This window comes from Oncorhynchus gorbuscha, linkage group LG23, assembly GCF_021184085.1.
Source record: "Oncorhynchus gorbuscha isolate QuinsamMale2020 ecotype Even-year linkage group LG23, OgorEven_v1.0, whole genome shotgun sequence".
Lineage (NCBI taxonomy): Eukaryota > Metazoa > Chordata > Actinopteri > Salmoniformes > Salmonidae > Oncorhynchus > Oncorhynchus gorbuscha.
The window spans coordinates 64,612,208-64,634,843 of NC_060195.1; the positions used below are offsets into that span (position 1 = coordinate 64,612,208).

The window sequence follows — 22,636 nt, forward strand, 5'->3', positions numbered from 1 at the left end:
GACAAGGAAGCAAACTTCTGTTGCCGTTTTAGTGACCCCCCCCTCGTCTGGTTAGGTACCCAAGCCGCCCTTGAATCTTTTCCTACTTCCTCCTTCCTTGTTCCTCCTTTAATCTGAGCTTTATTTCTCTTATTTTCCTCTTCAAACCACTTTACTCTGTCTCTCCTTCCTGTCCCTCTTTCTCTACCATGGTTGTAGAGGAGACCGTCACCAGTCCCACCACTGACAGGGCGTCAGTGGCTAAAAAGCGTTTTACCCTTCAAGGCTTCAGCAATCTGAAGAGTCAGAAAGGTAACACTAGTGTCCTGGAGGCGTCCCCCATGTTGTCGTCATCATATATGGCAAAGATATGTTCTCCATTTTGAAGTCAACCCCAAGCTCTCTTCACCTACCCCCCTAATATGATTTTAGACAGGACACATCGTTTCCAGTAGTCGACTGCATCAGGGCTTTTGAAGACTGATATTTTGGCTTGCTTTCCTTTGCAGAATTTCTTCACCCTGCTGGTAAAAGTCTAACATTACCAATGGTATTCTCTCAACCAGGTATACTACAGTGTAGTTTGCAGTTAATACATCAAATATTAGAATGAGTGTCTGTTTTAGTAGGCCTGTCCCCCAGCCTCATTATTTAGATGTCTCCAATAGTATTAGCAAGTAGCTAATTATTCTAGTCAGTGTCAGGAAGCTCTTCCCTCTCTCACGGCTGTTTTTCTATTGCTCGCTTTATAATTTCTCTGTTTCCTTCTCTTCTGTCTCTCTTCTTCGGCCAACAGGATCCCCCCTTAGCCCTGACCATAAGGCCAAAAGCCACGAGATTAAGAGTGACCCAACTCCCTTTGGGTGTAAAGGTATTCTATCTAGTCCATGTCATACCTGTGTTTGACTCTGTAGTGTAGTCATCCGTCCTGACCCTGCCTCACAGTAGTCATCCATCCTGACCCTGCCTCACAGTAGTCATCCATCCTGACCCTGCCTCACTGTAGTCATCCATCCTGACCCTCCCTCACAGTAGTCATCCATCCATCCATCCTAACCCTCCCTCACAGTAGTCATCCATCCTGACCCTCCCTCACAGTAGTCATCCATCCTGACCCTGCCTCACTGTTGTCATCCATCCATCCTGACCCTGCCTCACTGTTGTCATCCAGCCATCCTGACCCTCCCTCACTGTAGTCATCCAGCCATCCTGACCCTCCCTCACTGTAGTCATCCAGCCATCCTGACCCTGCCTCACTGTAGTCATCCATCCTGACCCTGCCTCACTGTAGTCATCCATCCTGACCCTGCCTCACTGTAGTCATCCAGCCATCCTGACCCTCCCTCACTGTAGTCATCCAGCCATCCTGAACCTCCCTCACTGTAGCCATCCATCCATCCTGACCCTCCCTCGCTGTAGTCATCCATCCATCCTGACCCTCCCTGACTGTAGTCATCCAGCCATCCTGACCCTCCCTCACTGTAGTCATCCATCCATCCTGACCCTGCCTCACTGTTGTCATCCAGCCATCCTGACCCTCCATCACTGTAGTCATCCTGACCCTCCCTCACTGTAGTCATCCAGCCATCCTGACCCTCCCTCACTGTAGTCATCCATCCATCCTGACCCTCCCTCACTGTAGTCATCCAGCCATCCTGACCCTCCCTCACTGTAGTCATCCAGCCATCCTGACCCTCCCTCACTGTAGTCATCCAGCCATCCTGACCCTCCCTCACTGTAGTCATCTCAGCACCATGTCAACTCCCCATCATCCCAAAATATATCTCTGCGTGACCATCATGCAAGCAGAGTAAACTGGAGAGGGAATGAATTGTAGTAGATCAATGTAAGACATTCAGCCACCGGGGCCCACTGTCTAGCTAAAGACACTGGACTGACGAGAGACTGCAACATGGAGATGACCCAGAAAAGATCATTCAAATCTGACGATCGTTGAAACAGAAGATGCATACAACAATATCTTGATTTAAACAAGTGAAAAATCTATGAAAGCCTTGTTGGCCTCAATGGCCTTTGTAAGACAGTTTGGATGAGTCAACCTACACCTGTGTACTTCAAAGCCACCTGAGTGTCAGACACCGCGTTCATCTGGACGACGTTGCTGACTGCTACTGCTTCTTCTCCTCAGAGCCTGGTCAGACTCCTCACATCACTCTGAGCAGGGCCAAGTGGCTCAGCACCTCTAGTCTCTTACAGGCCAAAAGGAGAGGTAGTGTGACAACATGCCTGGGAGGAACACGCTGCTGCACTGTATGGTTGGCCTGGACCCTGCTCTGCTTCTTCCACATACAGAATACCCCCTCCAACACATAGTCACAAATCACTGGCTTGTTCCACAATCACAGACAAATCTTCTCTCTGAGATTTGCTGTTGAATATCTGTGTGATATTCACAGCCGGGAAATACTGATTTGGGTTGTTTGTTTACTGAAAGGCAAACTGTGTGTCTCTCTCTGTAGCATGTGTTGTCGTGTTGGTTGCTGTGTGTCTCTCTCTGTAGCATGTGTTGTCGTGTTGGTTGCTGTGTGTCTCTCTCTGTAGCATGTGTTGTCGTGTTGGTTGCTGTGTGTCTCTCTCTGTAGCATGTGTTGTCGTGTTGGTTGCTGTGTGTCTCTCTCTGTAGCATGTGTTGTCGTGTTGGTTGCTGTGTGTCTCTCTCTGTAGCATGTGTTGTCGTGTTGGTTGCTGTGTGTCTCTCTCTGTAGCATGTGTTGTCGTTGGTTGCTGTGTGTCTCTCTCTGTAGCATGTGTTGTCGTGTTGGTTGCTGTGTGTCTCTCTCTGTAGCATGTGTTGTCGTGTTGGTTGCTGTGTGTCTCTCTGTAGCATGTGTTGTCGTGTTGGTTGCTGTGTGTCTCTCTCTGTAGCATGTGTTGTCGTGTTGGTTGCTGTGTGTCTCTCTCTGTAGCATGTGTTGTCGTGTTGGTTGCTGTGTGTCTCTCTCTGTAGCATGTGTTGTCGTGTTGGTTGCTGTGTGTCTCTCTCTGTAGCATGTGTTGTCGTGTTGGTTGCTGTGTGTCTCTCTCTGTAGCATGTGTTGTCGTGTTGGTTGCTGTGTGTCTCTCTCTGTAGCATGTGTTGTCGTGTTGGTTGCTGTGTGTCTCTCTCTGTAGCATGTGTTGTCGTGTTGGTTGCTGTGTGTCTCTCTCTGTAGCATGTGTTGTCGTGTTGGTTGCTGTGTGTCTCTCTCTGTAGCATGTGTTGTCGTGTTGGTTGCTGTGTGTCTCTCTCTGTAGCATGTGTTGTCGTGTTGGTTGCTGTGTGTCTGCGTTTCTGACGGATCACAATGCATTGATCTAGGTCTCACTGGATGCTAGGACTCCACGTCTGTTCTTCTTGGTTATTCAATCATGTTCTTTGGGTTCTAATCTGGTTCTTGTGGTTCTGTTTGAGGATTTACAGTGTACTCTGTCAATGGATGTGTTTGCATCCAGTTCTCACCAGCTATCACTGTACATATCACCTTGTCTTGTGTATGATTGTGTTAGTGTCCACTCTTCCTTTCCTCTTGAGTTTCACTCCCTTTCTCTAGTTTGACAAACTATCCTTCATGTTGGGATCAAACATTCCATGACGATAACGTTCTCTAAATTGCAATCTATCTTGGAATGTCTTGGAATTTCTGGTGCCACTGCTAAATCTTAATCTACATATCAAATCGAGTTTGCTGAATTCTATTACTCTCCTTCTCTCTTTCCTACTATCCTTCTCTCTTTACCTCCTCCCCCTAGGTTGGAACAAGGCCTCTTTCTCAATGGACGTGCCAGAAGTGCATGATGGGTACTCCAGCGCCGAGGACCCCATGAACTCTGACCCTGAGGATGAGGGAGGCAGGAAGCTGGTGAGTCATGGTCGCCAACATGTATACAACATGTTATGAAAGTTACTTGTTATTCCCTAGCAACACACATGGTAACATGACACACTGGACGCAAACATATGAACTTTGCCCTTTACCCTGTGACCCAAGGCTGTCGGCGACAGGTTCACAGTGGTGGCGGACTATGAGAAGGAGAAAGGAGGGCCTCAGGACCTGTCAGTGAAGAGTGGAGACATGGTGCAGCTCATTAAAGAGGGAGGTGACGGACAGTGGTTTGTTAGAAACTTGGGGAGCAACAAAGATGGCTGGATAGCAGCAGCCAACCTTCTCACCCTCATCACAGAGTCCAAGTCCTCGCAGTCCCTCTGCAGCTCAGGTACACTGGCTCCATTTGTTTGTCTGTCTGCCTCTTTCTCTTCAGTCTCTCTCTCTCGGTTTGTGCAAGAGGGAACTGTATCTTGCTACCCAAATAGCTATTTTGAAAAGTAACAGGAGTGTGTCTGTATTTTAGTTTGTTTTAGAGGTATCTGTGGACTCTTAATGGAAACTAACTTGTGTGTGTTTTGTTGTGTTACAGAGGGCAGTGTAACTGGCAACCTCAACACCTCCTCCAGCTGCAGTGAAACCTACACAAGTTTCTCTGACATCAAGCCCTAAAGTCCCGCCTCCTCTAAGCCCTGAGACACAGCTACAGCGCCACCCAGTGGTTGGCTGTTCAAATGACACGTGCACTTTTCCCCTCTACTACTGTTCAAATCAAATCAAATTGTATTTATCACATGTGCCGAATACAACTGGTGTAGCCTTTACAGTGAAATGCTTGCACACGTTAGTTTACATTACAGTCCATAGATACTTCACTCTCATACTGAAGTGGAGGCTGCCTGGAATGTAGCCGAAAGCAGTCTAATAGCTGCTTATCTGTCAATGTGAAGGGAAGGTAATGAAGGACTGCTTTCCTCTGGACATACTCTACTCTCAGGGATAAGAGGTAGTGTCCTAGTCTTTTACTGTGATTGAGGGCTAGCACACATTGAGAACAGGAAGTTCAGGCCTTTCCCCTACCTGTTTGACAGAGATGAACAAGGAAGGACACACCCGCTCCATTCACACACACAGGCAGGCTTTGTTAGACTAGCGCGGTCCCGCTCCTCCCACTCCAACAAGGTGACAGTGATATGGAGCCAGGAGCTCCTCTACTGAACTCAACACTTCAACAGACAAACAAACAGACGCCTCAGTCTCTCTCCTGTGGACTCTGGTAACCAGTTGTGTCATAATGTTTCTCTGTGTCAGGCAGTCAACCTCCTCAGTATGTACTCAGTCCTCTCCTGAGTGACATTAAAAATACATTATGGATTTATATTTCATATGTTTCTGCTGGATCCCTCAAGACAACTAAACTGTAAAAGTGTCGAGACAATCACATTCTAGCAAGAATGCAAATTAGAATGGAATTGTCATTAAATACTTTTTGAGTTTGGTCAACTGTGTATATCTATGGCTTTGTCCAGAGGCCCTCCAGTACATTTCCAGTCCCTGTTTCTCCTTCCTCCACCTGTGCTGTCTGGGCTATTAGTGAACTCTTGGCTTTGTTCCCAGTGATCTGAGAGAGCTGGGCTTTAAACTACCAGGTGTTCCTTTAGGCAGGGGTGATATTACAGGACGGTCAGATATCATAGATACTTCAACAATAACAGTGCTCAGGATGTTCTTCTGAATAATTTTCTCTTGGCTCAAAGTCCAATCCTATACACTACACAGAAATCCCCTGAAGATTGAGATTCCCGTAAAAGAGATTCATGTCAGGTCGATTGGTGTTGAAATAACTGTGTACTGTACCAGAGACTATAAACTTAAAAGGAATGATTTGTATGCGTTAATCAATGTGTATAAGTTCATTTATTTGAGAAAGATGTGTACAGATATAATTATCCTATACCTTGTATTTTTCATTGAATATGTGTATGTTGTGTATGAAGACCATGGATATGTTTTCGTTTGGCCTAAGTATATCAAAGATATTTTATTAATTGGTTGGCAGGGCATGTTTCCATGGTAATTTCTTAAAACTCCTGAGATGACATATATTAATAGAAATATAATTTTCCTCATTTGAGAATGCAGTCTGTACACTGAAAACCGAAGATGACCTATACCGTCCTGTGCTGAAAGTTCAACTCGGAATGATGGTTGTCTCAAATTTCAACACGCACAATAAAAGGTTTTAAGGTTTTAAACTGTTCTGGTTATAACCGTTTTAGTTATAACTGTTTTTATAACTTATTGTTCTACTGTATATCTTTTTCGATTTGCACCCAGTGAGATTACAATGTTGTTCCTGTGTGTCACATTGTTATGCAGCACATTGCCGCATTATTTTGTTCTTTATTTTCCTACGGTAACAATTATTGATACAGATGTTATATAATTAATGATATGCATTCATATCTGTGTATATGTGTAAATATGTATCTCTGATGTGTATTATTAAAGCCGCTGAATAAAGACAAACATTCTTTGCTTTAATCCAATGACTTTGTTTTTCTCGTTATAAAACCATCAGGTATCATTAAATGATGTGGCCAATCATTGCTCACTGTGTGGTCGTTAGTTTGTTTTAAATAATTTAACGTTGCAACTAGTCTTATTTTAATGTAGATTTTCACACTCACAGCCTAGACATGTTTGAAAATCTATACATTTGAAATGGTTTATTTTCAATATTTTTGTGATTTTGACATAACACAACATAAAAGCACTACAGTATTTGAATGGAAAACACCACGCATAACTCAAGTTAGGCTTCTACCAAAAATATTTTAGGAAATATTTTATTAAGTGTATATTACTAGAAAATATTATTATTGACCTCTATTTGCTAAGCGTGATTTCCAGCGTTCACGGAGGTTTGGTGAATACTGTTTTGTGAGCTGTAACTGATTGCAATAGGGCCATCTTGTTTCACCGGTTTAAGGGTCAAATTGACTTTTCCCATTTATAAATCATTTGTACACAAAAAACACAGCCATAATCAAAAAAAATGTTCGAGCATGTTTTTCTAGAGCATAGCTGCTATCCATGAAATCTAAAAATAAATACAAATTGTGATCCGGATATGAAAATCCCTCAACGTCACAGGGGAAAGGACCAATGGGCTGGTAGATAAATATTCAGTGTGCGCCGCCTATCCCGGGACTGTGGCTCATATCGAATCAGACCAAATGGAATTCTGCACTGCCTTCTTAAAAGATTCCGTACATTTTAATTCGCACATACACATATTCCTCTGACGTTTTGCCCAGCATACAACACACCGCTGGCGTGACCAGAAAAAGCTGCTCGGTTACATTGAGAATCGAGACAGCAGCAAAGACATCCGAGAGAAAAAATACAAAATAGACTCTTGCACCGTAAGTATCCGTAATTTATTAGATCCTTACGAGATTGTTCAAATGTTTCAAAGTGATGCTGCCCTTAACATTGTATTCAAACGATTCAAGTTTGAAACAATCTTGTTATTTTAATTAAATGCAGCCATTGCCAATCTGTTTAGCTGCTTTCCTGTAAAACCATTAGCTAAACGGTCCGAGTTATGCATGTGACATCCATTCTATTAAAGGGAGTTTAAAAGCCCAAACGGGTGTATCCCATAGTTGACATATTCGCACATGTCTTATTTGTTTTATTTCTGCGTGTCTACATTAATCTACATGTCATGTGACGCCTTCATCCGGGAACGCTCTTCCCTAAACATGTTCGGTGGTCCTTTAACACACAGGACAAGTAGAGTGCGTAAGCGTAATGTCACGCATCGAATGTGTCAAGTCTGGCTTTGTTTGTACAGGGTTTGTTTTGCTTTAGCGCTAGCAGAGCTTTGCTTTCCGTGCAGTAGGATAGGAACACCAATGGACGAAGTGGCCGTCGCATAGGCTGCTATTCTGTCTCGCCAGCTGTCATTCTCTATTAGGCCTACAGTAACAACTTCATCGAAATGTTCGTCTTGTATATAATTACTTAATTTAAAGACATTGGACCTTGACCTAACATGTTACATTTTTAGTTTGGCTCCGTGTTTTGTTGTTATTCATTAATTTCTGTATTTATCCAGCCAGACTAGTTTGGTGTTCTCCAGCTTTAATGCATAATTATTTGTGCCTCCATATTTTTAAATCAGACAGTCCGTGTCATTAGACAGGATGTGTGATGTAAATGTATGTTATGAAAGTGTCAGATTGGCTACCAACATTCACAATCTTAGACCAGGCATAAACAACTGTCACCCAGACTGCACTTCACATAGGATAGATTGTGTCTCACCATTTTTTTAAAGAGTACCCTATAACATCTCTGACAAGCTGCATAGGCCTATGTCATCCGTGATGTAGTCAGTGCAGGGACTGTCATGATGCTCAGTGCCCCTTTAGGTAACTCTAGGCCTTATGGGAGTTTTATTTCAGCGGCAGCGCCATGTACTGTGTGTTGGCTCTAACCACAGATCTAGGACCAGATTACCCTACCCCCAATCATAGCCTTCACCATTAGGGGTTGGAAAATATCTGACCCTCTATCTGTGGTTAGGGGTGATTAGAGGCCAGAATGATGATGATGGTGGGGTGGGTTGATGATAAAGATAACAGGCAAAATGGATGCAGAACATCTCCTGAAATAGAACAACCCATTGGAGTGTTCTATCCGTCTTTGTTTTGTCTGGGTTCTGTTTGCATTCAGTCTGTGAGTTCTGAGTTGTTCCGTCTGTATTCTTTCTGCCTTGCGTCTGTGATGAGGTTGTGTGTGTTTGTTCGTGGAGCTCTGGGACTGGACTCCATCTTGACTGATGGAGATGGAATCATGTCAGGCCCTGTGAATGGCAGTACCTCTCCCCTCTCCTACTTCAGTCTCTCGCTCCTACTACCGTAACCATTCTCATGATTTAAAAATGACTCCCTATAGCTTGTTTAGCAAAAAAAATCGATGCATTCGCAACCATGGCGCAAAACAAGCGGGGTTGGCTTAGAATCAATGGATCGATGACATGTAAACTTATTTTTCTTGTCACATGCTTAGTAAACAACAGGTGTAGACTAACAGTGAAATGCTTATGGGACCTTCCCAACAATGCAGAATACAATAAAGTAGAACAAATTGTGACACAAGGAATAAATCCACAATGAGCCATGATGGCTTGGCTATATACATGGGGTACCAGTACCGAGCCGATGTGCAGGGGTACGAGGTAATCGAGGTAGATATATACTTATAGTTAGGGGTAAAGTGACTTGTTAACAGGATAGATGATATGTGATGAGTGTGTGTGTGTGATGACAGTGTGCCTGTGAGTGTGTGTATGTGTTGGAGTGTCTGTGTGGGTAGTGTGTATGCATAGAGTCAAAAAGAGTTAGGTTAGCTGACAATGACACGAAAACAATGCACTATCTGGCTGTATATCAACTATTTTCCAGTTTCACATCTAATCAACCAATGCTAGATATTTGGTGAGATGAGGTTAATGTAATATGCTATGTGATACCAGGGTGTCAGTTAGATGAGGTTAATGTAATATGCTATGTAATACCAGGGTGTCAGTTAGATGAGGTTAATGTAATATGCTATGTAATACCAGGGTGTCAGTTAGATGAGGTTAATGTAATATGCTATGTGATACCAGGGTGTCGGTTAGATGAGGTTAATGTAATATGCTATGTGATACCAGGGTGTCGGTTAGATGAAGTTAATGTAATATGCTATGTGATACCAGGGTGTCGGTTAGATGAGGTTAATGTAATATGCTATGTGATACCAGGGTGTCGGTGAGATTAGGTTAATGTAATATGCTATGTGATACCAGGGTGTCGGTGAGATTAGGTTAATGTAATATGCTATGTGATTACCAGGGTATCGGTTAGCGCTGGGCGATATGGCTAAAAGTCCATATCAAGCTAAATTCATTGAATTATCACGATAACAATGCATTTAACTATACGTTTATAGCATTTAATGTGTACCACAGTTATTATTTTTTATTACCCATAACTACTACAACTACTTTGAATGTTATAGCTATTACTTGTTCCATAAACAATATCCCATATTAGCAAATTTATTTAATCTCATAATTCCCATTTCTCTAGTAGGACCCTATAGGTTATTTATGTAATGACCGATATCAGCAAAATGTTCACGATAAGTGGTCAGTGTCGATAATTTTCAGTTTATCGTCCCAGCTCTAGTGTCAGTACAGGACAACAACCTTGCTGTTTTAGGCCCATGACAAGATATAAAACCACTCCCTTTAGGAAAGGCTAAAAGCATTCCTCCTTATTTTTTTCAAATGTATTTATTTAACTAGACAAGTCAGTTAAGAACAAATTCTTATTTACAATGACGGCCTACCAAAAGGCAAAAGGCCTCCTGTGGGGACAGGGGCTGGAATTAAAAATAAATAAAATCTAAATATAGGACAAATCACACTACATAAAGAGAGACCTAAGACAACAACATATCAAGGCAGCAACACATGACAACACAGTAGCAACACAAAACATGGTACAAACATTATTGGGCACAGACAACGGCACAAAGAAGGTAGAGCCAACAATACATCACTCAAAACAGCCACAATTGTCAGTAAGAGTGTCCATGATTGAGTCTTTGAATGAAGAGATTGAGATAAAACTGTCCAGTATGAGTGTTTGTTGCAGCTCGTTCCAGTCGCTAGCTGCAGCGAACTGAAAAGCGGAGCGACCCAGGGATGTGTGGGGACCTTTAACAGAATGTGACTGGCAGAACGGGTGTTGTATGTGGAGGATGAGGGCTGCAGTAGATATCTCAGATAGGGGGGAGTGAGGCTTAAGAGGGTTTTATAAATAAGCATCAACCAGTGTTGTGTGTCTTGCGACGGGTATACAGAGATGACCAGTTTACAGAGTGCAGTGATGTGCCCTATAAGGAGCGTTGGTGGCAAATCTGATGGCCGAATGGTAAAGAACATCTATCCGCTCGAGAGCACCCTTACCTGCCGATCTATAAATTACATCTCCGTAATCTATCATGAGGGAAATCAATATTAATATATGCCATTTTAACAGATTATTTTATCCAAAGCAATTTAGTCATGTGTGCATATATTTTACGTATGGGTGGTCCCGGGAATCGAACCCACTACCCTGGCGTCACAAGCACCATGCTCTAAAAAGGATCACATATACTGTAGATTGTATACATAGGATATTTCTGTTACCCAACTTTGTCCTTCTAGGGTACATTAGACCAGGTTAAGGTTACGGATAATCCAGGGAAAATCAGTTTATTTGTAAAATATTACATACTGTAAGCCCCTAGTCTGTTACTAGATGTCCGATAATGAACCCAAGTCTGTGAATTGTGTCCAACTGGGCCGAGGCTACATCCAGGATCCTTGGTTTCATCCAATCGCTCCTCATATCCGTAGGCTTCGTGGTATGTTTATAAAGTAGGCTAGCAGCCTTTTATTTCCTGGTTGAGCATGTTGTGGCGTGTCTGAATCAGGATTATCCCTTCCATTATGGACTCATGCAGTTGCCTGTCCAGAGACATTTAGCCTCATTCTTGTTTAATTCTGATTGATGGGTTGTTATTAAAGTTGCATAAATCAAATGTTATTTATCACATGCTTCGTAAACAACCGGTGTGGGACTAACAGTGAAATGCTTACTTACGGGTCATTTTCCAACATTGCAGAGCCAAAGATACTACTTATACTGTGTTTACCTCAGAGCTTCATGGGAAATGCAGTTTTTTGAACAGGTCTTGGTGGGGAGAGCGGGGTCGGGTAGAGAGGGGGCTCCTTTCTTGCTTGTAGTCAGTGAGTGGGATAGGAATAGGATTTTCTTGGGTTCACTGTCCTGCGTTTTGTGCTGGGGCTTTTTCAGGGGTGACTGCAAGCATACCAAACATCCAGATAGAAATGGATAGTGTAGAACAGACATTATCTTGCATGAAGAAAAAAGGAATAGGGAATCCCATCTGCTCTACATGATGTGCAAGGCTGTGAGCGATGCAGTCCACTGACTGGTCTCCTGCTGTGGACTGTGATCAAAGTGACAAGCTCCTGGCATCAGTCTGTCTGTTCTGGGAGGAATGGAGGTAATACCGTCACGCTCAGCACTAAGGATTAACAGTCACAAGTTATTTTCTCGCTCTCTCTCGCTCTCTCTCTCCAGCAGCTAGGTTATCCTTCATGTTGGTTTCAAACACTCCATGACAATAATGTTGTAAGATTCTTACTTGAATGTAAACTGTGTTAGAACGCTAGGTGCCAACATGGCAAACCATTGGAGTCCTAAATCTCAAACGGAGTTGTCCTAACTTTACACTGGCCATGAGTAGGCTATTTCAGTATCTCGGACGCACATTGTTGAGACATCCTCTTGAGTGATGAAACGCACACACCTATTATCTGTCCTCTGGCTGCCTTTTGTTTTGTTGTCATGACAACCATGAATGCAGTGAGGTGTGCAGAGTGTAGTCTGACTCAGCGTAAGCGGGTATTGCTTATGCCCTTTTATAAATCACTGCGAGATCCCAGGGGGAAGACTGCGCTCTCCTTTCTGTGGGTGTATCTCAATACAATTGCCTTCCTCTCCTTGTCTCATCTCCTCCATCACTAATGTTCTTCAGTCCTGGTCTGGGACACCCTCAGGGGATACAGGCTTTTGTTCATTTCACATCAATGTAGATGAACTGGAGGAGATTAGAAGAAGATACTTCAGATGCACCCCATGTCAAGTAAGGGGAGAAATGCCTGTGGTACACTGATATATGGTATAATTAAGCAATAAGGCTTGGGGGGGGGGATGCCAATATACCACGGCTAAAAGCTGTTCTTATGCAAAAACGCAATGTGGAGTGCCTGGATACAACCCTTAGCCGTGGTTTATTGATCATATACCACAAACCCCCGAGGTGCCTTATTGCTATTATAAACTGGTTACCAACCTAATTAGAACAGTAAAAATATGGTTTGTCATACCTGTGATATACCAGTTTTCAGCATTCAGGGCTCGAACCACCCGGTTTATAACGTGTGATATACACTGAGTGCACAAAACATTAAGAACACCTCCCTAATATTGGCTTGTACCTCAATTCTTCGGGGCATGGACTCTACAAGGTGTTGAAAGCGTTCCACAGGGATGCTGGACCATGTTGACTCCAATGCTTCCCACAGTTGTGTCAAGTTGGCTGGATGTCCTTTGTGTGGTGGAATATTCTTGAAACACACAGAAAACTGTTGTGAAAAACCCAGCAGCGTTGCAGTTCTTGACACAAACCACTGTGCCTGGCACCTACTACCATACCCCGTTCAAAGGCACTTCAATCTTTTGTCTTGTCCATTCAACCTCTGAATAGCAAACATAGACAATCCATCTCAATTGTCCGAAGGCTTAAAATTCCTTCTTTAACCTGTCTCCTCCCCATCTATATTGATTGAAGTGGATTTAACAAGTGACATCAATAAGGGATCATAGCTTACACACTGTTGACATTCTCTCAACCAGCTTCATGAGGTAGTCACCTGGAATGCACTTGTTAAAAGCTCATTTGTGGAATTTCTTTCATTGATAAATGCGTTTGAGCCAATCCATTGTGTTGTGACAAGGTAGGGGTGATGTACAAAAGAGAGCCCTATTTGGTAAAAGACCAAGTCCATATTATGGCAAGAACAGCTCAAATAAACAAAGAGAGACGACAGTCCATCATTACTTTAAGATGTGATGGTCAGTCAATTCAGAACATTTCAAGAACTTTGAAAGTTTCTTCAAGTGCAGTTGCAAAAACCATCAAGCTCTATGATGAAACTGGCTTTCATGAGGACCACCACAAAGGAAGAGAAGACCCATAGTAAATCTGACCAGTGGAAATCTGTCCTTTGGTTGGAGTCCAAATTTGAGATTTTTGGTTCCAACCGCTCTGTTTTTGTGAGATGCGGAGTAGGTGAACGGATGATCTCCGCAGGAGGTGTGACGTTGTGGGGGTGCTTTTCTGGTGACGCTGAACCAGCATGGCTACCACAGCATTCTGCAGCAATATGCCATCCCATCTGGTTTGCACTTAGTCCCACTATCATTTATTCTTCAACAGGACAATGACCCAACACACCTCCAGACTGTGAAAGGGATATTTGACCAAGAAGGAGAGTGATGGAGTGCTACATTAGAGGACCTGGCCTCCATAATCACCTGACCTCAACCCAATTGAGATGGTTTGGGATGAGTTGGACCACAGTGGTATTTTGTGATTTTATTAGTATCCCCATTAGCTGTTGCAAAAGCAGCAGCTACTCTTCCTGGGGGGGCACATAACTTGAAACACGACATAATACAGAACATTAATAGACAAGAACAGAACTACATACATTTTCTTTTAAAGGCACAAGTAGCCTACATTTCAACGCATACACCACCGACTATCTAGGTCAAATGGGGGAGAGGCGTTGTGCTGTGAGGTGTTTCTTTGTCTATTTTTTAAAAGGGGTTTGCTGTTTATTTGAGCAATATGAGATGGAATGGAGTTCCATGCAATAATGGCTCTATATAATACAGTACGTTTTCTTGAATTTGTTCTGGATTTGGGGACAGTGAAAAGACCCGTGGTGGCATGTCTGGTGGAGTAAGTGTGTGCCAGAGCTTGTGTAAATTGACTATGCAAACCATTTAGGATTTTCAAAAAAAGAGTAGAGGGCCTCGAGAGCTGCCCTGCGGTACACCACACTTTACATGTTTGACATTAGAGAAGCTTCCATTAAAGAATGCCATATTGTGGATTTAGAGCAGAGATTGAAAACTGAGCTTCAACAACAGTTCATGGTCAATAATATCAAAGGCAGCACTGAAATCTAACAGTACAGCTCCCACAATCTTCATATTATCATTTGTCAGTGCAGTACATGTTGAGTTTCCTTCTCTATAAGCATGCTGAAAGTCTGTTGTTAGTTTGTTCACAGAGAAATAGCAATGTATTTGGTCAAACACATTTTTTTTCCCAACAGTTTGCTAAGAGCTGGCAGCAAGCTTATAGGTCTGCTGTTTGAACAAGTAAAGACCACTTTACTATTCTTGGGTAGCGGAATTAAAGATATGACAGATATGAGTGGCTACAGAGTCCGCTACCATCCTCAGTAGCTTTCCATCTAAAGGTGTTAATGCCACAAGGTTTGTCATTATTGATCGATAATGTTCATGTTTTTTTTCCAGCTCTCCCACACTAACTTTACAAAATTCAAACTTGCAATGCTTTTCTTTCATTACTTGTTTTTTTTATGCATGAATATGATGGCTCACTCTTCATTGTTGTCATTTCCTGCCTAAGTTTGCCCTCTTTGCCAATGAAGTAATGATTCAAAATAATTGGCTAAATTAAATGGTTTTGTGATGAATAAGCCATTTTATTCGAAAGAAAGATGGAGTAGAATTTGTCTTTCTGCCCTTAAATTCATTTAAAAGTTTTTTTTCCATCATTCTTTTAAAAAAAATCCTTGACTTCATAATACAGTTTCTTCTTCTTTTTGAGTTTTGACACATTTCTCAATTTGCAGTAAGTCAACCAGTCAGATGTGCAGCCAGACTTATTAGCCACTCCTTTTGGCCCATCTCGTTCAACCATAGGGTTTTTCAATTCCTCATCAATCCATGGAGCCTTAACAGTCAGTTTCTTAACAGGTGTGTGTTTATCAATAATTGGAAGAAGCAATTTCATAAACCCATCAAGTGCAGCGTCTGGATGCTACTCATGAATCACATCAGACCAAAACCTATTTTGTAACATCATCCACATAAGTCACAGCTACATCTCTTATACACTATTTTAGGCCCAGCTGTTGGAACTTTGGCTTTCCTGGATATAGCCACTATATTGTGATCACTGCATTCAATGGGTACGGATACTTGTTCCTGTAATGTTTGTAAACATGGAATAGCCTTCCTTTCTCAGAACAATAATAGACTGAGCTTCAGAAGAAAGTTATTTGATTCTAGCCATTTTGATCCTGTAATCAAACCCACAAATGCTGATGCTCTAGATAACTCAACTCGTCTAAAGAAGGCCAGTTTTTTTTTATTGCTTCTTTTAAAATCCGCTCAACAGTTTTTGGCTGTGCTAACAATTTCAAAATGGTTTTCTAATGGTCAATTAGCCTATTAAAATTCTAAACTTGGATTAGCAAACACAAGGTGCCATAGAAACACAGGAGTGATGGTTGCTGATAATGGGTCTCTGTACGCCTATGTAGATATTCCATTAAATATCAGCCGTTTCCAGCTACAATAGTCATTTACAACATTAACAATGTCTACACTGTATTTCTGATCATTTGTTATTTTAATGGACAAAAAATGTGATTTTCTTTCAAAAACAAGACATAAGTGACCTCAAACTTTTGAATGGTAGTGTGTGTATGTATTTTCCCAAAGGATACGGCTTTGATCTGAGAATCCTATCTGGGGAAATGAGAAGCATCACATCTTCCAATTCATTTTTTCTGAATTGGGACTTTTAAATGATCTGCCACTGATAGTTTTTTTAGCATGAAAAAACTGAGTTTCAATCAGACGGACGGTATAAATAAGTAATGTGGCCTGGGGGGTTGTTGGCACCTCAGGGGTTTGTGATAAATGGCCAATATACCACAGCTAAGGGCTGTTCCTATGCATGACGCAACATGGATACAGCCCTTAGCTGTGGTATATTGGCCATTTATCACAAACCCCTGAGGTGCCAACACCCCCTCCCCCCAGGCCACATTACTTATTTATACCGTCCGTCTGATTGAAACTCAGTTTTTTCATGCTAAAAAAACTCAGTGGCAGATAATTTAAAAGTCAAAATTCAGAAAGAATGAGCCCTGGTATATTGGCCATATATCAAAAACCCCTGAGGTGCCTTATTGCTATTAGAAACGGGTTGCCAATGTAATTAGAGCAGTAAAAAAACATGTTTTGTCGTACCCGTGGTATACGGTCTGATATACCGCGGCTGTCAGCCAATCAGCATTCAGGGCTCGAACCACCCAGTTGTGTCATTTACATGTTATCGATAGATGGGGTATAATGTGTGTGTTATGTGGAATGTGTGTCCTGTGTGTGTTTTTTTTAAGGCTGTCAGAAGAGACCCGAGGAGAGGCCCAGCCACCATGCCGCTGTTCGGTAAATCCCACAAGAATCCCGCCGACATCGTCCGGACTCTGAAGGAGAACATGGCCATCCTGGTCAAACAAGACAAGAAAACAGATAAGGTGTGATGCATCTTCATAACGAGTCCTTACACCACGAATCCTCACTAAACAAATCCTTACAACACAAGTCCTTATAATAGTCCTCACCACACAAACCAGTACTTCCATTAGAAAAGGCCCACAAGCAGGTGTTGTGTAACATTGCTGTTGGGGCCTCGGTGTACCTCTTCTATTTGATCCGATCAGTCAGTTGGTGTGGTTATTATTACGGTGCGCCTCTAGCTGACACTGGGCTGTGAAAGTAGCATCGCTGCCTGGCCGTTCCTTCACTGACACCCAGCTGTAAAGGCCCTCTCCACCATGGGACTGTTAGAGAGGGGCTGTCCAGGCAGAACTCCCAGTAACCTGGCTCTGGGCTAGAACTGCTTCTGCTCTAACCAGGCTTGCTTCCACACACAGCCAGGCTATAGTGATCTCAATACAGTCCACTCCTGTCATATGCAATGCTGATATCCAGAGAAAGTCAATAGTTATGATTGGGCCTGAGGCTGAGAAATAAGTGTCTACAGAGCTGTACCTCCATAAGTAGTCAAATGTCTCCCTCTTGTGGTCAACTCAAGTATAATACCATGGGAGTTTTTTTGTAAACCGCATAACATTATTAGCAGCAATATTGTTAAAGTACATGTTGTGCCTGTGTGTCTAACTGGTGTCCCTGTCCCAGGCATCAGAGGAGGTGTCTAAGTGTCTTGTGGCCATGAAGGAGATACTATATGGGACCGGTGACAAGGAGCCTCACACAGAGACAGTGGCCCAGTTGGCCCAGGAGCTCTACAACAGCGGCCTGCTCATCTCCCTGGTGGAAAACCTGCAGGTCATCGACTTTGAGGTGAGACTAAGCCAAAGCCGGACCATCAGGGTCGTGTTCATTAGGCACCAAATGGAAGAAAAGTCTGAAACAAGGAGGCTTTCGTTTTTAAACGTTTTCCATTGCATGTCCCCAGGGGAAGAAGGACGTGTGTCAGATCTTCAACAACATCCTGCGGAGGCAGATCGGCACCCGCAGCCCCACCGTCGAGTACTTCTGCTCTCACCAAGAGGTGCTATTTGTGCTGCAAAAAGGGTGAGTTTCTCTCTCACACACACATACTCACACACTCTCTCCATGTACCACAGCTGACCACAGCCATTGGTATGATACTCAATGACGTCTGCGTGTGTCCCTCTTCCTGCAGGTATGAGACCCCTGGGTCTGCGCTGAACTGTGGCATCATGCTGAGGGAGTGTATCAGACATGAGCCACTGGCCAAGCTGGTTCTCCACTCAGAACACTTCCAGCACTTCTTCAATTACGTAGAGATGGAGACCTTCGACATCGCCTCAGACGCTTTCGCCACCTTCAAGGTCAGATTACACAAGATTTGAAAGCATCTTTGGGTCCTGGAAAAACCTTGTATTAAACCCATGCTAATAAGACTAGGATGGTCCGAGATGATATGCTGATCTTCACATGACTGTTGTATCTGTCCATGCCCATTTGTTTGAGAGTTGACAAAATGTATAGATCAGAAATTATTCGATGCAGCAGATGATATGCAATATACAATGTTTGTTTTTGTGTGAATTAAAGTGAGCACGTTTCCTCCCCCATTCACAGGACCTGCTCACAAGACACAAGGTCCTGGTAGCTGAATATCTAGAACAGAATTATGATGCCGTAAGTGACATGTTCAACATTCTGCTGCCCTGGGAACATAAAAAAAAAATGTAATTAATTGTGCATTTATTTTGAGCCACTTTTGACTGTTGAGATACAGCCACCCCTCAGCCTGTTCCTTTATATCTTTGCAGATCTTTGACCAGTATGAGAAGTTATTACACTCTGATAACTATGTGACAAAGAGACAGTCATTAAAGGTGTGTTATATTATTCACATTTTACATGGATTATTTATAGACAAACTTTGCATGCTATTATGGTGTTGATTATCTCGCTTCATAGTAAACATTTGCATACTCTGGTCTTTGTGTGTTTATGTAGTTGTTGGGAGAGCTTCTGTTGGACAGGCATAACTTCACAGTGATGACCCGGTACATCAGCAAGCCTGAGAACCTGAAGCTGATGATGAACCTACTGAGGGACAAGAGCCCTAACATACAATTTGAGGCCTTCCACGTCTTCAAGGTACGACACAAAAGCTGTTCCCTGAGCCGTTCATATACAAAGTCTGGCAAACTGGCATCCATGTTGGCCCCAAACATTCCATGGCGTTACCATTGGGTTCTTACTAGAATGTAATTGCCGATATCAATGTAATGTACAGAGCTGACAGGCTGACCCCTCCACCCAGGTGTTTGTGGCGAACCCCAACAAGACGCAGCCCATCATAGACATCCTGCTGAAGAACCAGCCCAAACTCATCGACTTCCTTAGCAACTTCCAGAAGGACCGCATGGACGACGAGCAATTCAACGACGAGAAGACCTACCTAATCAAACAGATCCGAGACCTAAAGAAACCCGCCTCTTAAAACCTTACCCCCATTCGTCCCCAAAACCCTTCCCCTTAGCTAGGACCTTTACCCTAACCTTTACTTTTTGTCGACAAAAAATACATTGACAATAATTATTCAATTTCTTAATGTTAAAGACATTCTTTTTCTTGGTTCCTTAAACTTTGCAGAGAATAGTTCTTAATCACAGATTTTCTTTCATTGTTTTTACTTTTAAATGAACCCTTTTCTTATTAGTGTGTAGTGTTCCAAAACGGGAAGGGGATTTCCTCTCTTGGAGGGAACCAATGCTTAGAGACCTTTAGGTGATTGGCTGAGGGAGCTGTGGAGACCACTGGTCATCACTTTAATTGCGCAAATATTTTTTTGAAAATGTTCTCTTTTCATTGCCACTTGCAGGCACGAGCCAGCTAGATAGTTCTGACTTCTTTCTAATACTCTCCTAATCTAACCACAGTACAACTGAAGTATCCAGAATCATAGGAATTGCTATTTCTCTATTAGAGGATCCAAATGGTATTCTCAAATGTTCCATAGAACTCCTCTTCAAACTCACATTCCCTGCTAGTCTTACTCCTGTGGTTGTACTTCCACTATTTACACTTAAGTTATGTTTCAACACTGTAGTAGGTCCTCTGACATGACAACTCTACATTTGATCTTACAAGGAACATATAAGATGTCTGGTGATCAGCGGGACCATTCTTCTACTGCTAACCTTCGTATAGAATATGACTTATCAATAGTTTTGATAATTGATTCTCCATGGATGGCTGGTAGCACTTTCTATATCATTCAACGCTAAAGGAGCGATTCCTTTTTGATTTAAGCTGATGAAGTAGAATCCTGTTGAACAGGAAACTATCTTGACGATTAAAAAAAAAGTTTGTCTTCTGTATAAAAGCTGGTTTTAACCCATAAGTAAGTGCCATTGCGGGTGACAGAAAAATCCAGATTTGTTTTTCTGTACGAAAGTGATTTCTTTGAACTTGTTCTTATTTAGATGGTGGAGGGGGATGGTTGGTGGAACACATTAACAGTAGGGGTACATACATAGGTGCCTTTTTGTTTTTCCTTTATTTTGTATTTTATATACTTTTTTTCTGGGCGGCGCTTAATTCTTATTTAGAAAAATATGGTCTGGTTGAATATATTAGTCGTGATTAAGCAATGAATCTTGAACTCACTATATTTGAGTTGTGCAGTTGAAAGGATATTGTACTTTAAGAGAACTTGTTGCAGTTCATTGATCACATCATAAAACTAGGAACCAGGAGGCCAAAACTCAGGACTGATTGTCCAGGAAAGTGAACATACCAGTAAACTGGATATGGTAGAAGCATCTTGCTTTTTTTACATGTAGCTTGTTTTGGGGGAAGTCTAAATTAAATAACCTCAGACAAATTGAGCCAATGCATATTTTAATTGTGGTGGTTGAGCTTAAATTACAATCACATCTAAATTAAAAATATGAACTAATATGGCTCTTCAATGTAATATTGAATAATAAATGTGATGAGCACCATGCCATGGGACAAGTGATTGTTCTTTAAATTGCCAAATACTTTTTAATTTAAAAAAAACATTTCTAGATTGGACTTACATTTACATTACATTTAAGTCATTTAGCAGACGCTCTTATCGAGAGCGACTTACAAATTTGACACACAAGGGATAGTGTCCTCAATGCCCTTGTCGTTTTGGTGAAACTGTCATTCCAGCCCTGTTCTATATCTGGTGCTAACATGCAATCTTGATCACATTTCTAGACCAGTGTAGACAATTAATTGTGAACAGATCTTCCTGACCACAGAGGTAGCCGGGGACAAATTGATTGGTTTGATGAAAGTTCCGTGGGCAGAGCTTAGTGACATGTCAGTGGGTGGAGTTTACAAGTAAAGACAAGTGTTTCAGGGAGGTGGACTGCTTGTGGGAGGGTGTTAAACAGGTTGCGTCCCAATGCGGCTTTTGTTTTCCAACCTACTTAAATGCTATCTGACATTCTAAAATGACAAAAGGAATGAACAGCTTTAAAATGTACTAAAACAATAATGGTGCCCTCCCTGCTGGTGCTGTGGGCTAGGACCAAAGTCACAGGTTCAAGTCTTGCCATGCCAATGACCTTTCTCAAAAGGTATATTTTGAACCCTAGTCCCTCCGTATTCAAATGAGATTCCCAATGTTAAGACATATTGATCCCTTGAATCAATGATTTTAGAAGGACTATTAATTGTTTGACAGTCCAGATCTGTTTACACTTGTAAAATAAAGATACAATTAGTCCTCGATGGCCTCTGGAGGTAGTCAGGAAGAATCACCATCAATAATTGTAATATTCTACACGGGTCTAGAAACGGTCACAATCAGAATATGGACACGATCAAGACACAGGACCCATGTTAACACCAGGTATAAACGGGGCTTCGAATGGCAAACTGATGTTGGATTAAAATTATAAACAAGAGACTTAAAAGATTCAGGCTGTATCAGTAGGAACTTACACCTGAGCCAAAACAGGTTGACTTAACATACTGTACTAAAGTAATATTGACCCTTTTCAACCATGGAATTATTATTTTTAAATGCCATTGATACTACTGTACCACAACACCAATAAAAAATGCATACATTGTTTTCCTGGTTTGTCATTTTATATAGATTTGTTGTTGTTGGATGCTTATTGTTATCAGTTAAAAGCAGTTTGGCAAAACAGGATGAAACAATTCAAGGATGTAGGAGCTAAACCATGTAACAAAAAACCAGACAAAGCACAGTTCTTGGAGTTAGTATCCTTTGAGGCAAAGTGCAATATAGTGGTGGTAGCCTGCACTTGCTGGAATGTGACTTGGATTCTTCAAGTCTGGAAGAACTATAGTAAACTTAAAGCTACAATCAACAATAGCCTTCATACAACTTTCATTGTAAAGTCTTCAGACAAACAATTAGGAAACACGCATTTACAGTTCACTTATACATAGAAGCTTTGCAATTTTAAAAAAAAATCTACCTAGTACCATTTCCTTTGAATATACAGTCAGTCCTTTAAAATCTACTTGAGTTTACTCCTTGAAACTGTCCATTACAGGGGAGTATAA

At 42.0% G+C, this 22,636-nt stretch overlaps 2 protein-coding genes across 12 annotated transcripts in view; both read left to right on the plus strand.

The window, feature by feature from the left end:
* Positions 1-6,412, plus strand: part of mcf2la (mcf.2 cell line derived transforming sequence-like a) — a 75,856-nt gene extending 69,444 nt beyond the window's left edge. For 6 of the 11 annotated variants that reach the window (XM_046323523.1, XM_046323516.1, XM_046323519.1 and 3 more), the window contains 7 exons: positions 199-291; positions 489-545; positions 776-850; positions 2,129-2,209; positions 3,730-3,839; positions 3,969-4,194; positions 4,396-6,412. In XM_046323523.1, the coding sequence (XP_046179479.1) occupies positions 199-291; positions 489-545; positions 776-850; positions 2,129-2,209; positions 3,730-3,839; positions 3,969-4,194; positions 4,396-4,475 (722 nt within the window). In that variant the 3' untranslated portion in view covers positions 4,476-6,412. The remainder of the gene's footprint in view (positions 1-198; positions 292-488; positions 546-775; positions 851-2,128; positions 2,210-3,729; positions 3,840-3,968; positions 4,195-4,395) is intronic. The other 5 variants (XM_046323520.1, XM_046323522.1, XM_046323525.1 and 2 more) reach the window with 5 other exon arrangements.
* Positions 6,413-7,004: 592 nt separating this feature from the next.
* Positions 7,005-22,175, plus strand: LOC124010778 (calcium-binding protein 39-like). Its single transcript, XM_046323439.1, has 9 exons — positions 7,005-7,231; positions 16,951-17,088; positions 17,753-17,917; positions 18,033-18,151; positions 18,264-18,432; positions 18,686-18,745; positions 18,880-18,945; positions 19,070-19,213; positions 19,380-22,175. The coding sequence occupies exons 2-9, from the start codon at positions 16,987-16,989 to the stop codon at positions 19,557-19,559; spliced, it is 1,005 nt and encodes a 334-aa protein (XP_046179395.1). The 5' UTR covers positions 7,005-7,231; positions 16,951-16,986; the 3' UTR covers positions 19,560-22,175.
* The last annotated feature ends 461 nt before the right edge of the window (positions 22,176-22,636 follow it).

Excerpts from the sequence above, each read along its gene's own strand:
- LOC124010778 (XM_046323439.1), top strand. The coding sequence starts at position 16,987 with ATGCCGCTGTTCGGTAAATCCCACAAGAATCCCGCCGACATCGTCCGG. Across the intron at positions 17,089-17,752 it reads AAGACAAGAAAACAGATAAG|GCATCAGAGGAGGTGTCTAA; the intron begins GTGTGATGCATC and ends TCCCTGTCCCAG. Across the intron at positions 18,746-18,879 it reads TAGAACAGAATTATGATGCC|ATCTTTGACCAGTATGAGAA; the intron begins GTAAGTGACATG and ends ATATCTTTGCAG.